The sequence below is a fragment of the Meriones unguiculatus genome, chromosome 5, assembly GCF_030254825.1.
Source record: "Meriones unguiculatus strain TT.TT164.6M chromosome 5, Bangor_MerUng_6.1, whole genome shotgun sequence".
NCBI lineage: Eukaryota > Metazoa > Chordata > Mammalia > Rodentia > Muridae > Meriones > Meriones unguiculatus.
The window spans coordinates 43125124-43143408 of NC_083353.1; the positions used below are offsets into that span (position 1 = coordinate 43125124).

At 50.5% G+C, this 18285-nt stretch overlaps 1 protein-coding gene across 5 annotated transcripts in view; it reads left to right on the forward strand.

Moving 5' to 3' along the window:
* The window catches only part of Mgll (monoglyceride lipase), a 100142-nt gene that overhangs the window by 25891 nt on the left and 55966 nt on the right, over nucleotides 1–18285 (forward strand). For 4 of the 5 annotated variants that reach the window (XM_021646880.2, XM_021646882.2, XM_021646879.1 and 1 more), the window contains exon 3: nucleotides 10695–10801. In XM_021646880.2, the coding sequence (XP_021502555.1) occupies nucleotides 10695–10801 (107 nt within the window). Of the gene's footprint in view, nucleotides 1–10694; nucleotides 10802–12346; nucleotides 12818–18285 lie in introns of those variants that run through there. The other variant, XM_060383723.1, reaches the window with a different exon arrangement.

Sequence of the window (18285 nt, forward strand, 5' to 3'; positions counted from 1 at the left end):
AAAAGACCTAACTGTGGATTCATTGTGTGCTAGAGGCTGGATGTCCTAAGCAATGATAACTTAGTCCTAGGGGGAAATTGTGAATTGAAGAGGAAAGTGGCATTTTCAAAGGCAGGGCCTGGCGCAGGAATACATGTGGCTGCCTAGAGCACAGGGCTGAAAAAGGCTCCTAGGCAAGTCTGGGTTTGATAGGAAATGGAGCTGTGGTTGCCTAGTGATGTCTGCTTTGAGCTTTAGAGGCTGTGGTTGATTGGTGATGCCTGTTCTGAGCTTAGGAGTCTGTGAGTGATTAGTGATGTCTGCTCTGAGTTCAAGAGGTGTGGTTAGTGATGTCTGCTCTAGTGGCTTAAATATCACAGAAATCTATTTTCTAGACCTCCCAGTTTCCTGATGGCTGTGCTAGGGACTTTCTCCAATGTTCTCTCCTTTGTCCCCTGAGGCAGTAATTCTGGAAATAACTAATGTGATGCTGTTTCCACAGGAAAATGTTCATGGAAAGATGTGAAAGAATTGAAAGCAGGAGCCAAAAAATGAAGCATACAACATAATTACAATTAATTACATTAGTGGTTTCCACTTATAACTATGTAATTGAATCATAAAAAATATAAACAAACTTATTTAAATATATATGGCAAGGAAGAAACAGGAAGGAAGGAGATCTTGATACGCACAATGGCTAGATTTGCTTTTCTTTATGCTTGCCTCTATTTTTCTGCAATGACCCACATTCTTTTTCAAGCATACATAAAATAAGTGTGAGTGGGTGTGTGCATTTTTTAAAAAATATTACATATTTGGAGATTTGGTGGCATGCTTTTTTTACTTCATAAATTCACAAGAAACATTAATTACTCCTCTTGACATAAATTCGAAATAGCTGTTAGGGCCGCTTCAAACTGCTGGCTTATCCAGGGCTGAGAGATCTGGACAGCAGCCTTTGCCATCACCCTCTGCAGTTCCAAGACTTTAATCTGAAAGAGTGAGCAAAAGGTGAGAGTTCACTGGAAAATCCAAAAGCACCTGCTATGGTTTGAATAAATGTCCCCCAAAGGAAGATAGTCTTCCTCAGGCCCCTGCCGCAGAAACTGTTGGAGATGGTGGTGAGAGGTCTCCTGGCCTGAGGGCATGCCCTTGAAGGGGGATGCTGGGATGCCAGCTCTTCTTTTTCCTCTTTTGCCCCATGGCCATTAAGCAAATGCCTCTTCTCCATTTTGCCTTCTGCCCATGATGTGTTGTTACTGGCTGAAAGCAGTGGTGTCTACAGCCCATGGACCAAAAAATTCCAAAATGGTAGGCCAAAACAAACCCTTTTCCTTTATAAATTGATTACGTCAGGTGTTTGTGACAGTACCAGGAGGCTGACTCAACAGCAAAGCCTGAAAGAAGAGGGGCGTTGGACTGAGAACCTTCAGTGTGTTTGCTAGTGGAACGTGCCAGTACAGCTAAAGAGACTTGACTTCCGTGGGACAGGAGCAAGCTGTTGCGAAGCAGGGAAAGAGCAGCTGACGTCTGAAAGACCCCGAGGCTCCTTAGTCTCTTTTCTGTTGCCATAGCAGAATGCCGAAGCCTGGACGTTTTTAATGGAAGGAGGTTTAGTTCAGCTCGTAGTTGCAGGAACCCAGGAGTGTATTGCTAACATTTTCTAACACTGTGGCCTCAGAGGAATTAAGCCTCTGCTGGAGTTTTAAGGGGCTGAACCTTATTTAAAGCATATTCAAGCACATGGAACTGGGCACTTTTCTAATGGGGAAAAGAACCATGCCCACGGGAGCCCTGCCCCAGTAGCTGGTGTATACTTAAGTATTTAACACATTATCATTTAAAAAATAGAATTGTATTTGTTACGATACACACACCTGCCTGCGTTTTACAATCACCCCCTTGGTGCCCTCTGCCTGGTCTGGCTGTCCTGTGCCTCCCCAGACACCCCCAGGTTATAGATGGGGGCTTAGGCAGCACTGCGGTCAACTGGGCAGCGAGTCAGGTGGAGCTCACATGGCACGCTGATTGCCTTCCTTCTTAGGCGGGAGCCATCACAGCTAGCATGTTGCAGAGTTCCGATTGGCTCACATCACAGGCCATGTAAGCGCCTAAAGCCAGGCTGACAGGTACAGATTTCTATGGAAGGAAAGCTAGATGCATAGAAATAGATTCAGGCCCGCCAGGACCCGACATAGCAAAGGCAAGGGACCCTTGCTCTTCCTTTCCCGTGACGAAAGCAAACCAGTTGCAGCATAACGACTTCTTGTAAAAAGTGAGGAAGGCTCTACTACTCTACAAGTTGACCGGAGCAGATGCGTGTGCTGGTCCCTAGTCCTGAGAGGGGTTACAGTGATGTCCAGGAGCTCATTCACCAGCTAGCCTCCATCAAGGCACCCATCGGTCAGAACACCCCTTGCTGCATGTAGAAATAATCAAGAGAGTGCCAGGAGCTTCCAGAATCAACACAAAGCCAGCCAGAGGCCATGTGGAACCATAGGGAGGTGGAATGTGAACTGCAGCTTCTAGACCAGCAGGTCTCAACCCTCCTAATAATGCCGTGGCCCTTTAATAGAGTTCCTCATGTCATGGGAACCTCCAGCCATAAAATTATTTTGTTGTTACTACATAACTGTGGTTTTGCTACCGTTGTGAATCATAGTGTATTCAGGATATTGGATATGCGACCTCTAAAGGTGGTCTCGACGCACAGGTTGGAAGCCCATGGTTCTAGAGTATTGACTAAGGGGAAAGAGGGCAGAGAGGCATTCTCTAGCACCACGAATAGACTCTTCTAGATTTTCAGGGATTCCAGGAAGGCTCACGGTACCGGTCCAGCCCAGAAGGCAGGGAGCTTGTGAGCCCCCCGACTTTCTGGGAGCACCTTAGTGAGGACGGTGTGAGCACATGTCAGGGAGAAGAAGGGAGCCTCGCCAGATGTTTGGCTCTACCCACTGCTGACTTGCTGGGCACTTTGGGCAGATGGCTGGAGGTACACAGGGCCCTCAGCTGCACTCTCCGGAGGACACAGGGCAGCCAGGGGAATGGGGGCCTCACACAGCTGTGGCTGGTAAGCCCTAAAGTCACTGTCCATGCAGATGTAGTTAGAGGGGGTCAGCAAATGTGGCCTGCCTGTTAGCACCATTGTCAGGGTGATTGTCCATTGTCTTCCTTAATGACCCTTGCTGACTTCCCTACCTTGGACCCTCTGTCTTCTGTTTCAGTGTTTAGTGACAGTTGAAGGTACACAGCTCAGGAGGATAGGAGGATTGGAGGCAGAGTCCTCCGAGGGCAGGCTGCTGCGGGTTTCGAGTGCTCTGTTTTGAAAGTGTATTTAGTGGCAGAACGCTTTCAGAAAACTCTGGGCTGTGGTTCTGCTATCATCACAATCTTTGTTTTCTTCTTGGAAAACGCCTCTGCCTTTTAGTAAGAAATGAAGGTTGGGTTTCAGTCAGATGATTCATGTAATTCCTGTCGTGTTTGCAAAAATCTTGGGCCTCCCTGCCAGCCTTCAAGGCCTCTGCCTTTCTTTGTTTCAGCCCCCATTTCTGCATAGCTCCACACTTGCCTCGAATGCCCCAACGCCTGTGGTTCCCACCTGCTCACTCGGTTCAGTCTCCATAGCAGTGTTTGTCTGTGTGGTGAATGGGGTCATCTGTGGGTGACAGGAGGCACTTTGGGTAGGTACGCAGGAGGGAATTGGGGGCTCTTCTGCACAATTGAGTAAATAGTAGTGCGAGAGGCTTCTATGACTACAGGGGATACTCTAGAGAGTTCTGTCCATCCATCCACCCATCACCCATCCATCTAGTCTTCCTTCCAACTCCCATCCACCTGTTCGTCCATCTCTCTGGTCATCCAACCACGTGGCATTTATGGCTCAGAGGCTGTGCTCTGGGGTCTGGGATACTAAGACGGGTCTGTGGAGTGTGGCCTTTTTCCTCAAGGAACAGAGGATCTGCTTATGCCAGGTCCTGACAAGTGCTGGATGAACTGAAAAAAGACAGAGGTTCTAGGGCCCCTGGAGGGAGTGGTCAGCCAGCGTGGGAAGCTGCTGGAGACTTCAGTGTTTATAGAGTGAGAGTTCAGCTCACACCAAGTTGGAGGGAATAGATAACGTTGGGGCCCTAGAGACATGACTTCTTGTTGGAGGACAGGGGCAGGAGGCCAGAGGAGTAAGTGGTCAGGCTGGATGGGGGTGGGGTTGTAGCCTGACCTGGCCACTCTCCATGACATGACCACATGTATGGTATCCTCCCGAGATTTGTTTACATGGTGGGTGGTAGTCAGGAGGGCAGATTTGCAAGCCTCTCTGAGTTCAGAGCCTGTTGGCTGCGTGAGTTCAGGCAAGCTAGTTAGCCTATCTGTGCCTCACTTATCTCATCTGCAGAATGGACACCAAATGGGGACACACCTTGTGTGTGTGTGTGTGTGTGTGTGTGTGTGTGTGTGTGTGTGTGTGTGTGTGTGTTTTCTAGGGCTCAATGAATTAACTTGTAATAATATTCTTAGACCAGCACCCAGCCAGCCAAAGGGCAGCTGCCAGCATGGCTGTTTTACAGACTCAGCTCTGACCATCATGCTGGGCTTTTCCTCACAGCCCCTTAATCAGTGGTCACACAACTTGGCGAGATCGGTGTTATTGATCTACACCGCAGAGGACAAGTTTATTTCTATTTCTTCTAGATTGTGTGGCCCTTGGCAGGTGCAGACTGTCCTTATCTCCTGCCCTGTTTCCACTGGGAAGACCTGCCAGAAGCAGGGAGGAGCCCAGCCCAGGCATCCTGGATCCCCAAGGAGGGAACAGGAGTTAAATTTGGATTTCAACGGAGCCCAGAAGGAATCCAGCTCTGTTTCACAGGCCCACCCGAGGACACAGCAGACATTTCTCTTAAACCTCTTACAGCCATAAGATTCAGAGGCTGCAGTCTGGGAGGCGAATGAAGTAAGCAGTGGAGTGGGGTCAAGGGAATGTGCAGGAAGGAGGAACACACACCACCCCTCTTTGGGAAGAAGCCCTGGGGGCCACTGCGGCTGTGGTAGGAAGGGGCGCCACATCCCTCTCTCTGCACATTTTCTCCTGTAGAAGCTGGTGCCTCCCCAGCTCTGCCCAGTAAGTGGCAGAGCACCTCTTCCGTCTCTACTGGTCCTGGAGCACATGGATGGGCAGGGCTAGCCAAGTCTCCCCACATACAGTTAGGAGGGCATCAGGCCTCCCTCCAAAGATAGAGGAGGTGAAGCAGGGCCCACTGAGTCCTAGGTCCTGTGGGGAACAGAAGGGAGGGTCTCTGTCCTCTCAGCCCTGGGCTCAGTGTCCCCAGGTGGCTGTGGATGCTCCTGGTGGCACGCCCATCCTCCTAGGGGTCTTGCCCAGCCTCCTGGTGCAGATGGCGGTGGGGGAATGATAAATGTTTTTCTCACCTGACCCAGGGGTAGGCGAGGCAGAGGAGACACTGCAAAGGCAGAGGGTACTCAAAGGCTTTGCTCACACCCCTGGGCCTGTTTGAGGGTTACTGCTGCTGTGGAACAACAACACAACCAGAAGCAACTTGGAGAGGAAAGGGTTTATAAAGGCGTACATATCCTGAATTGTACAGTCCGTTGAGGGAAGCCAGGCCAGGGACTCAAACTGGGTGGGGACCTGGAAAGAGGAGCTGTTGAGAAGCCATGGAGTGGTGCTGCTTACTGGCTTGCTTATTGTGGCTTGCTCAGCCTGCTTTCTTATAGAACCCATGACTACCAGCCCAGGGATGGCACCAACCACAATGATCTGGGCCCTTCCACATCACTAAGAAAATGCCCTACAGGGTTGGAGGCAGTTTCTATAGGTGACAGGAGGCACTCTGGGCAGATGCACAATAGAGAATTGGGGGCAGGCTCTCTTTCCTCACCTGACTATAGTTTGCGTCAAGCTGACAAAAAAATTAACCAGCAAAGGGCCCTTATCTTGTTTCATCTAAAAAATTCTGGGATTCCCATTTCACATGTGTAGAAATCAAGATCTTTGGAGGTCTAGGAATACGCTGTGTAGAGCACTGAACTTGAATCCAGTCTTTCATTCTTCATATGGGTTGCACACCTACGTCTCATCTACCTGCGGTGCCATCTGAGGCAATTATTGGTAGGGGTAACTCCTCTCCACTTCAAAAGCAGGCATACCGAGACTCAGCAAGGCTAGACCACCTGGCCTGTCGAGAAAGGGCAAGTTCAGTTTTTTCTGGGGAGGAAGAACCATGCCACCAAGTGAGGGCTCACTTATTCTGAAAAGCTTTGAGTCTCTGCCTCCTTTATCTCAGGTTCCAAATGGTTTCCAGGGTGGCCCCTCCTCTCAGGGCTGGGTGCCAGGCAGGCCATCTGCTTCTGGGGCCGGCTGCCCCTCCCACAGCCCCTGCCTTCCCCCTGAATGCCTGGTTCCTGTCTGGCTGCACCCATAGGGAAGTTCCAGGGAAAGGGTCTGTGCAGCATCTTCTGCAACGTAAATTTTGTTGCTATGGGTCCTGCCTTGTCTGCACAGACAGCTCTGTTGATGCTCCGCTACTGTCCCTTGTTGAGGACACGGGATGCCAGGGGAGGAGGAAAAGCTCTGAACTGCTTTTTTTGGCACCTGTTCAGGGCTTGGCTGCATCAGTTCCCTGACAGGCATCCTCCTGCCTCCTGGCTCCATGATGCACAGTAGCCCTGAGAGCTTAGCCTGGACGTCGCATCAGGTTGCCGCCCTGCTTGGTACCATCATCTCTTAGAGAAACTTCCTAGCTCCCCCATGTTGCCCACACCTTGGGGGCCCTCCTTCTTCCTCACCAAGCAATGCCTGGCTGCTGCTGGGCCTTCTTCCTGTGCCTGGATTTGGTGTACCTGTTCCCTGGAACCAGAGGGCTCTCATAAGGCCTGGGTGTTGTTATTCAGATACTCTGCCCAGGACCTTCCTTCCAAGACCAATCCATCAAGTCCAAGTAGGGATCTCCTTCCTGCTCCCTCTTGTGCTCATAGGTGCAACATTGTGCATTTATCTCAGAGTCCTCAGAGTCTGGCTTTAACAAGCTTGCAGACATGCTTCTGGACTGTATTAGATACAGTGGTGACTTCTATCGTGTGAAGCCAGGGCCTTTTCCTTTCCTTATCTATGCTGAGGGGTCATGAGTGGCTGCCAACAACCGAACCCAACTTGACTTTTCTTTGGGAGATGTGAACAAACATCTAAGCAGGGGACCCACAAGAGGCAGAGTCCAGCCTGGCGAACCAGTAAGGAGTTGAAGGTGTGTAGGAGGACCTTAAAATAACTGTATCACCCCAAAGCCCTATCCCACTATGAATGACAACCTCATGGAAGCGGCACCACGGGGTCCCCTTTCAGTTCACCTTCTATCTCTGTACTCTGGCACTTCCAGAGGCCATGTGTCTGGGGCAGAATTATATGCAGCTCTGTGTGGGGGAGCATAGCAGTAAGATTCTAGGCGCTGGGCTGAGGGCCTGAGGACCCTTCTTCCATGCCTTTTCTGAGGAAACGCTCATAGGCCTGATCATGTGAGGGCATCCTCCAGGTAATGGCAGCTACTCTGATTTCAACACTGCACCAGTCACATGGGCCCAGAGGGCAGCGGTGGGCTCCTCTCTGCCGCCTCCCAGCCTCCACAGTGATAGTGGCTGCATGTCTCGGCTTCTCGAGCCCTGTCACAGATTCCTCCAAGCAGAAGCTTAATTTCAGCATCTCGTGAAACCCCCAAGGGAGAGGCTTCCAAGTGTCAGCAGCTCTCAGGGCTGATGTGGATGTGTCACTAGTAATCTTGGAGCTAGGAGCTGGCCGTTCATTTCAAATAGCATACAGAAAGCCGAACCATGGGCCAGGGGCATACATACAGCTACTGGGCAGAGTGGGGCATGCAGAGGGAATGTGGGAGCAACATTAGGTGTATATGTAGAGAGAACCAGAGGGGAAAGCCAGATGGCGGGGGCTGCAGATGCAGCTGCAGGCTGGCGGGGGCTGCAGATGCAGCTGCAGGCTGGCGTGGCAGCTTCTGCAGGTCCTGCTTTATCCTGCACTATAGACCTGAGACCGCTGCAGCAGCGGAACCCAGGCCAGGTATGCTGGAGGAGTCCTCTTGCTTTATGTCAGATCGCCTACTCCTCCGCCATCTTGGGCATTGACATCTCAGTTGAGAATATTACAACAGAAAGATAGGCAGGGCCTCTGTACCCAGAAGTGACAGAGGCAACAAAAGAGAGTCTGTGACAAATGGTGGTGACTAGTGCTGGAGGGGGCCGGTTGAGTCAGAGAGCTGAGGATGGAGGAAACTGAGAGGTGGAGAATGGGAGGCAAGCAGGAACCTCAGCAGGGGCAGTGGTGCAGGTGGGGATGCACACTGTGAGGAGGCACTCAAACCAGCCCAAACCCGTCGGAGAGGGAACTGTGGGTTGTCTTCTGAACTGAGTGTCCGGGGACATCTGTTAATAGCTGGACACCAGCTGGGGGTGTGTGTGTGAACTCTTACACCAGGGAGATGGTCAGACGTGAGGCTACCCCAGCTAAGCATTTGATAGCATGCCCTGATTGGCATATCTGGGAACCAGGAAGGAAGCTAAAGGCTCCTGAGCAGTAAAGGAGAGGAAGAAGGCCATGATGTTCCTGAGGTGTCTGGGCTCTGTTCTGCTGCAGAGAAGATCTCTATAAAGAGCTTTAAGCAGGGCAGCCTGACTTAATCTTACTTAGCCAGACAGACTTGGACTCAGTGACTACTAATGTTCATGTGTTTGTGTGGGTGTGCGTGTGTGTGTGTGTGTGTGTGTATGTATGTAGTATTATGTATGTATGTATGTGCTGCCTTGACAAAATGGCATCCACGCCAGATCTGAAACCCAAAGCTATGGAGAGCCCACTTCCAGTAAGGCTAGTACGCCCATGGGGTGAATCTGAGGATGCTTGCTGGGACTGAGGTAGATGCAGAGAAATCAATGACCTTGTTCCCCTTATGGGCAACCATGCATTTTCTTTCCAAGAGGTGACAGCGGCAAGCTCCTGAAGGCTTCATGCCCTTGTGGACAATCCATGGCTCACCCAGCATGCACTCTGGGAATGCTGTGACTTTGCATTCCTCTGGGGAGTCACATTATGACCATGAAGCAACCAGAACAGGTGCTTCTCAGCCTTGGCTGTGCTTGAGCCATGAGAAGCCTCCCCAGCTCCAGACCAATCAGACCCATGGTCTGTAGAGAGGGATCCACAAGCCAGTGGTTTCAGATGATCCCCAGTGGTCCTCAGATAGGGCTGAGGTAGGAAGTGGCTGGAGTGGAAGGAAATGGCAAGAGTGTAGGCCTCTGTCGCATAGAATCAGTGGGTGGATACTGATCAGTATCAGGGTGTCAAGCCAGGCATGACAATGGTGCCCTTAATGTTCTTTCAGACCCCAAGTGACCACCCACCACCCTGAAGTCCCCTGTTGTAGCCCATGGCTGTGGTAAGGAGCTAATACATTTGCAAAATCCAGTCTGACCACTTTTCTGATAGCAACCATGGGCTGAGTCACCACAGAAGTCCATGGTCCCAAGGATGGACACCCCTGAGCCGTCCCTTGGCAAGTGAAATCCTTGTGAAGACGGGGGATGTTGGCATCCTAAGCACACTCCCCAGCAGCTGAAATATGGAGAACACCTGCCTGCCGACCCCAGGAATGGCACGCAGGCTGGTGTCATCGCCTGTTGATGTCCAAGTGAATACAGCAGCTTGCATATCCGTGGAACACACAGGTTGGGGAAAGCAGGTCTCATGTGTCTTTAGGAAGGGGCAGGAAATACACATTCCAAAGATGGTTTTGCTCATAGACTAAAATAGGAAGCAGGGTGAAGCGTTCTTAGCAGCCTGCATGGCTTGGCTGGCAGGGACTGTGGAAAGAGCACAGCTTTTGAGTAGGCTGGCCGTTTACCCAGCCTGCGCGCAGGGGCCGGCCTGGGTAGCTCTGAGGTGCATGCCTCGGAACTGAGCTCGGGTGGCAGGAAGGCCAGGAGGCAAACACAGGGCCGATGCTTCCACACACTGTGGTGAATGGTGGGGCCTGGGCTGGGTGAGTTTTGTATTGAGTGGCATGGCAGTACACTGGGGACCTTAAAGCTAGGAGGTGACATCCTCTGAATAGTGTTTTACTAACCTGCTGTGAAGCTTAGACACTTGTCTGAGGCCTACTCTCCTCTATAGAGACAACAACGGATAAGAGCAACAGAGGATTAAAATCGTTTCATATTCAGTTATCAGGGAGACTGAGTGGAATGGTTGCTGTGCCCCTTTCCCTGTCATCAGGAACTCCTCACCTGAAGGGGACTCTCACTCTCCACTGTGGGCCTTCTGCTTGGAAATGGTGTATTTCAGAGTCCAAGTGTCTAGTGCTGACACCCAGGAACAAAGGTCCTGGTGGGGGTGCTCCCCCACACCTCATTAAATGTTCTCTGCCTGGCCCTGGCATAGGTCAGCTCCCATGACCTCTGGATGCTGGTTTTCCAGGTGAAGAGGTGAAGTCTGGTGGCATAGCACTATCCAGAGAGAGTGCCAGGCTGTGGGCTCCATCCCATCGACTGTGGCTGTATTATAGCGCTGGGCCCCTGACTTACTGAATGGCACGTGGAGCTGGGGTTTGGGTTCTGACTCATTGCTGGCTTGGTGTGAGCTTCCCAACTGCTCCAGCAGTCTTGTCTGTGGCTTTCCTAACTGTTCCCTTCTTATCCTCCAGGGCCCTCATCTTTGTGTCCCATGGCGCTGGTGAGCACTGTGGCCGTTATGATGAGTTGGCTCAGATGTTAAAGGGGCTGGACATGCTGGTATTCGCCCACGACCATGGTGAGTACCTCCGGTGTGCCACCGAGCCTGGCAAAAAGGCCCCTGTCTACTCCGTCCTGTCTCCTCGGTCTTCCTGCCTGATTCTGTTCTCTGGGTTAAAGTCTATGGGTGGGTACATAATTGGGACAGTGTGTCTGAGTCTGCATGCAGGCTTATGGAAGCTTGGCTGAGAAAGCAAAGCTGGGCCTGTTTATCCAGAGCCCGCCTGGGCCAAGGAGTCCTCAGGAACATCTCTAAAATGCCATCTCTCAAAGTTCTCTCCCAGAGACCTTGAGGTGGCTGCAGCAAATCAGGTTGAGTCCGGTTTTCATCTCAGAAGCAGCAGCAGAGGTTTATACAGTGTCTCAAGCTGGGCACACAGGAAAAGTGTTGAATGTGTTTACACATGCATGTTTATACATGCATATATGCACGGCTGCACATCCTAAGCACCGTTCCAGATTAGGAGGAACAGATTAAGAGATCAGGAATTTACTTTGGCTCATGGTTTCGGAGGTTTTGGTCAATCATGGTGGAACAGAGCAGAGTGCTCCCAGCAGCCGGGAAGCAGAGAGAGCAAGCCTACACTAAGGGCTTCTTCTTCCTCCCCTTCTGCTCTTCCAGGCTCACAGCGAGGGGATGGCACTGTCCACACCCCTGCGGTGTCTTCCCCACTTAATTTATCCTCTACTGAAGTGCCCTCAGGCACTCCCAGAGTTGCAGTGTAATCACCTCTTAGACACTTCTCAAGTTAACAGTGATGATTAACAACCAAAAATGGGTGTGCACAGGTAAAAACACATCTCGCACAGTGCACACTTAAGACCTGTATGCATACAGGAGTATTGATGTGCAGGCACGCATTCGTGCACTCACATGCACACATGCACACATGCACTGACGCGTACTTGTGCACACTTGTGTTCGCAGGTTATGCACATATACACATATACATGCGCACGGATACATCCAGGTTCAATGTATTTTTTTTCATGTGACAAAAACCCTACTGGTAACAGTGCTGGGCTCACTGTGCAAGTCAGTATGTAACTTGTGGCCCCTTTTTGTGCTAGGATTTGAACGCAGTGCCTCAAATACGCTGGGCAAGCACTCCATGACTGAGCAATACCATCCACCCAGTAGGCAGCCAGCCCTTGAGTTATTTTTGTGGTGTTCCTGTGGCTGAAAAGTGTCCAGATTTGGTTCTTTGTCTGAGTCTCTGAAGCTAAGCTCCCAGTGACAGCACAGTCATTTCCCCGCATCCTCATGTGGTTCTGTGCCATTCTGCCCAGATCCCGGAATGCCACTTTGTCTATCTGGTATGAGAGTAGATAATTAAGTGATGTCGTTGGAAGGAGGGACAGGGGAGCCATGGCAGTGGCTTGAGTCTCCTAGGAGAAAGAGCTGAAGCCACACAGAGAGAAGCTCATGCGAGACAGACAGCCTGCTAGGTGATTTTTGTCCACAAAGATCTGTGAATTTGATTTGCCAGGAGCCCCTTTTAAGCTAGATGTATGCACATGTCCCCGTAATTGAGGTTATTAACTAAATTCTTCCCTATTAGAGCTGTGATGTTCTCTGCTGCTCTGCAGTCAGCCCTGGTTACATTTGTGAGACTGTTGTTTGGGAGATAATATTCCAGGGTTATCCCCGAGGCTTTTGCTGTGGGGACTCTGTCATTATTAAGCCCAACACTCTGCACACTGGAAAATCCCGAGACAGGAAGGCTTTGTCCTGTGGCATTCGTCTCCATTAAAATCAGTTGAGGTTGTCATTATGCGCTGGGGACCCCTTGATATTCAGTGAGCACCCTGAATCTCAGGCGTCTGTCTTACAGCTCAGCGTCAGCCCCCTTATCGGATAAGCAAGGCCAGCCGAAGTCAGTGTGAGGCTTTGTTTATACTGCCTGACTGTGGTGCTTAGAGAAACCATTTTTAAAGGACTCTTTTTTTTTTTTTTTTTTTGAGTCCAGGGAGAAAGAAGCAGCCCACATTTTGTTGTTGCCACCAAAAATAAACAAACAAATCTGAAGTTCCAGCGGAGCTCTCTATGATGTTCGAAATGTCGGGCGGGGATGGTTGTGGTCACCTGTTCCAAGTCCCCAGAATGACACGCTGGAAATACCTCTGCATGTGCCAAAGGGGGGAGTCTGAGTCAAAAAATGAACCCATATTCATCTTTTGCACGTGTATGTATGTACATGTGTATGTATGCACACGCATGTGATTTCTCTGGAGACACAGGGACGTACCCCCACCCGTGGGTCCAAGTCCCCACTTGATGGCAAGACCAAGCCATCTAACTTGGACCTTATTGAGCCACCCAAGTCCTTCACTTTCCTCACCTTTCGTGTGAGTCATGATTCTGTCAGAATGCTGGGATTAAAGAGAAAGGGCCCAGCTGGGAGCCAGGGGGAGCCTCCCCTCCAGGACTCAGGGCAGACCAGCTGCTGTGCTGCATCCCCAAGTGGGCATGTCCCCAAGGCTCTGTGCAGGGACAGCACAGCTGGGAGGTTCTTTCCCTGGCATCACTGCCTTCAGCCGGGTCATCTCTGAGTTGCAGAGGCCATGGGGAGATAAAGTGAAGGCAGAGACAGTAAGCATCTGACATAGCAGCTGGACAGACAGCCCACAGCGGCTACAGTGCCGCCTTCTATCGTGCTATTTACAGAAGTCCTGGTGTCTGTAACCCTGATGATGATCCATAGAACCCTGTAGATCTCTGCTCGGCTGCCTGCTGGCTTCTCATTAGCTGCATCCCCCAAGGCTATGCTGTGGCTCTCTAGCTGCCCATGTTTTGCAGCTTGCCTGCAGACAGAAATTTAGCTTTGCTTTCTATTTTATCCTTTGGAGTTTTCCAGAATGGCCTCATGGGATTGGATAGATTACCAGAAGGAAAAGCATGATGCTGTCTGCTCTAGGCACTTTTCCTTTATTTTAAATTCCTCCTAGAGACTGAGATTAGTATCCCTGACTCATAGACGGAGGGTCTAATGGAGGATAACCCAGGACCTTTGTACTGGGACCATATATGGGCCCAAAGTGTGAGACCCCACCACAGCAGCCTAAGGAAGAGAAGCCTGGTTTCTCTCCCATGACAGAGTCAGGCAGGATAAGAATGGTAGGGTGTCACAAATGTTACATATCTGTACTATTCACTCCATGGGCCCTGCTTCAGCCACGTATTCTCCCACAAGGAGTACTGAGCAGGAAGCCAAGAGGAGCTGGCTAAGCTCAGACCAGGACAACAGACCTTCCTCAGAGACCTGCAGCAGGTCCCAGCTGGACCCTACTGGCCAGAAAAAATGCTTCCGTGGAGGTAGCTAGCTGCAAGGGAGGCAAGGAAATGGAATTGTCAACTGCTGCCCCAAACAATGCAAGGATCCTGAGAAAGAAAGAGGGAGAGTAGTCATGGCTGGCAGTTCCCTGTGCCACACCACACTTAGAACTGTTGCCACTCTGAGTACATTCTAGATGCTCTACTAAGTCACAAGGCCATTTTTCATGCCATTCCTCCACATCTTTCTCTGTAAAGTCTGGGGTAACAGTTGTTATAAGCATCAATAGTAATATGGTTCAAGCTCCTAATTGCACGTTTGCTCTCCTCTCGGTGGGGCGTTGTGCAAAAAGGAACACACTGGCACAGTGACGTAGCCCAGCCTGCCCTTCAATCCAGCAGCCCTTCTCCAAGGTCATGTGGTACTCATCATGCTGGGACTGATGGTTTCCTTAGCTGAGGCAAGCAGACATTTTACGGTCCTGTTAATTAGCCCCTCTCTCAGAACCACAGGACCCCTACCTCAGTCATCCACATGGAGCCATGGCACTGGAGGCATCACTGTTGAATTTGTAACTTGCCTTGAACGAGACAGAAATGTTTCATATGGGAGTTGTGGGACTTCCACATTGTCTATTCGTAGGAGCGTGACTGATCACTGTTGGGACTCATCACTGTGGAGTGGGCCTGGTGGCTCCTGGGGCCCCTGAGTCTGTTGTCTAAGGACCAGGGGAGCTTGTAAATGAGTGTGAGCCCTGAACAGGGAAGCCACAAACCTGGTACTTGGATGCCAAGGCAATGAGCAGTGTCTCTGAGCTACACTGGTATCCCCAGATCCTGCAGAGTTGGCAGGACCACACCATAGTCCACATCACACGAATAGGCTCTTACTGGAAAAGGAAGGTGTCCTAGTTAGGGTCACTGTCGTCATGATGAAACACCATGACCGAAAGCAAGTTGGGGAGGAAGGGATTTAATTGGCTTGTACTTCCACACCATAGTCTGTCATTAAAGGAATTTTGGACAGGAACTCAAGCAGGGTGGACACCAGAGGCAGGAGCTGATGCAAAAGCCATGAAGAGGTGCAGCTTACTGGCTTGATCCCCATGGCTTGCTCAACTTTTCTTATAGAACCCAGGACCACCATCCCAGGGGTGCCACCAGCCACAGTGGGCTGGGCCCTTCTACATCAATCACTAATTAACAAAATGCACTACAGGCCTTCCTACAGCCTGATCTTAAAGAGGCGTTTTCTTAGTTGAGGTTCTCTCCTCTTGGAGGACTCTAGCCTTTGTCAGCACAGAAGGTTACTGACCATAGGGAGCTCTGCTTTTGCCTTGGCTACCACAGTAACCCCCGGGGAGCCTGCACGGAGACTGATGTCTGCCTCCCTCATCCTCAGACCTGCTGTCTTTGATCTTCAGTGAAGTCTAGAAGCTGCAGTTTGGGGGGGAGGTAAGGAGGAGGGTTTCGGGACAGGGTTTCTCTGTGTTGTCCTGGAACAACTTGCTTTGTAGACAAGGCTGACCTTGAGCTCAAAGATCCACCTGCCTCTGTCTCCCTAGTTCTGAAATCAAAGGCATACATACACCACTGCCCAGCTCAGACCCTGCAATTTATAGTTAGCCCAGGTGACTCTATGGCAGTCCAGGTTGAGAGGCAAAGCAAGGGAGGCAACAAGCTCGCTCTGATCTGTAGTTGTGATGAATCTTGTGATTTAGCCAGAGCCCCAAAGTCTAAGGAGAGAGGAGCAGGAAGGAGAAAGGAGCCCTAAACTGCAGAGCTTAGGCCTTTAAAGAATCCCTGTGGGATGGTAAGCAGAGAGGACTGCTCATTGCTGGCAAGAACATGAGCCTGGAAGCCAGGGGAGAGGGGATCCAGGACAAGACCCAGCAAGAAGCACTACAGGCAGGCAGAGGTCACAGGGTGCCAGCCGCATCCGCACAGGTAGACACTAGAAGGCAGTTTCCTGAGACTTTCTAAACAGCGCAGCAGAGCCACAGTGGGTGTGCACGCAGCCACAGGGTCTGCAGCTGCTCCTGTGAGTCCCTGGAAACCCCCTACACAGGCATCCTGGCCAGACTGCATGGCAGGGGGTGGGGGGAGGGGAGGAGGGCCTAAAGAGGAGGGAGGTGCAGCTTCTGCCACCGAGAGTCAACAGGAATCAACCACCCACGGCACCCTAGAATGCAGTCATTATGTCCCACCGCTAAAACATTTTGCCTTCACCAGCAAGTGTCCTTCTATATCTCTAACACAGCTTGTTAAAAATACATTGTCACTAAGGTGTTGCCCAAAATCAGAACACCTGCTCACCATGTGTGAGGCCCTAGGTTCCATCCTAGCCCCACCCAAGAGAGAGAGAGAAAGAAAGAGAGAAGGGAAAAGAGAGGGGCGGCAAAAGGGGGAAAAGAGAGGGAAGGAAGAGGCAAGAAAGAAAGGAAAGAATGGAGGGAGGAAGAAAGGATGAAAAGAAGAAACAAGGAAAAAAACTTAGGAGAGTTTGCTGGGCCCAGCTTTCTATTTACAAAATATAAAGAAAGCATCCTCGGCAAATTAACAGTGAATTAATTATCTGCAAATATTTGATGGAAAGTGCTAAAGGAAGATAAAAAAAAAAAAAAAAACCACACACACACAAGCCCTCAGCTAGGGTGTGAGAGAAGAGGAAGTTTAGAGGGAATGATGGTGGGCGTTGCTGATATGATGCTACGGAGGCGTGGGCCCTCCATGGCCGTAAATAGTACTGAAAAAATTCAGGGGCAAGCCCAAGGGTGATCTGTGGTGGTTTCCACACAGGAGCCAGAGCTGATTCAGGGCCCAGGGAGATGCACTCTGTTAATGAAGTAGGTGGCCGCCAGCGGCAAGTCATGCATGTCTGTCAGAAATGCTTGAAAATGTGTTGACACCATTTCTCGCCTTAGTAAATACAAGAGTGAAAATAACAGAGGAAGTTGCTTGCTGGTGCTTCAGAGTCCCCAGCCAGCCTGGGGTGACAGGGAGCATGATGAGGTACAGTGAACTTGATCCCACCGCCCTTAGAGTGCCAGGATCCTGCAGTGCCTAGCTTCTTACCCTTTCTGTCCCCCTCTTTGATGTCAGTCTGCATCATTCAGTTACACATATCCAGACCTTCAGTTTTTGAGTAAATCTCTGATGTGAATTTGTATCAAAATACGGTTATTTGCCCCTCTCTTCTGTGGCCAGTCTGAGTAGGCTCATCCATAAGATGAGGGCAGCGGCCAGGCATGGTGGTGCACACCTGTAGAGGATGCCAGCACCTCCAGATTTTCAGATTCAGCTGGCCTGTCAAGATCTGAGAATAGGCATGGCAGTGGACATAGGCTGCCATGATGCCAGAGCTGCTGGCCCTGGTCCCACTGAGGACAGCATTGATCCTGTGAACTCATACAAGGATGCCTTGTGTCTGTGAGACTCAGAACACATCAGAGGAAGCTGGCTGGGGGAAGCAGGGGCAGGGAGGAGCCAAAGAATTGGGGACAGGATTTCAAGGATTTCATCATCAAGCAGGTGAGGCTGGAATCGGTAACTGTGGGTTAGGAAGGTCCGGGTGGGGATTGCAAGCCTTCATTCTACGGTAACATACTACATATCTGACTGTCACGTCCAGCACCATCTGGGGAGACAAGGTACTGGAACATGCTAAGCCTCAGTTTCCTCACCAGAGAACGGAATATTGAAATGCCTCTGTCTTGAATTAGAGTGTTGATTAAGTTGTTTCTGTGTATATAGTATCATCTGGCCTTGAATTCACAACCCTCCTGCCGCAGCCTCCTGGTGCTGGGGTGGCAGGCAATGTCTCCATTCTTAGTGCAGATGGACTGGTTACCCAAGAGTCTGGTACAGAAGTTGCCATCGTTTGGATTCAGGGTGTCCTCCAAGGCCAGAGTATTGAAGGCTTCATCCTCAGCTTGGGGGAAGTGTGGGCCTAGGTGAGAGTTCATGGGGTTGAGGATAAGGGTTGCTTCTCTAAATCCAGCCGGGAGGTGAATAGCTTTGCCCGTCACATGCTGCAACCATGATGTGCTACCTCCCATAGGTCCAAAGAAGAAAGCCAAATAACCAGAGAGTGACTGAACCCTCTTTAACCGTGAACCAAAACCAGCTTCTCATCATTGTAGCATTACAGTGACACTATATTCAAACAATAGAGGTTATTGGTCGTCTCAGGTTCCTTGGTTCAGCTACTTGCCAACTGGCAAATATTA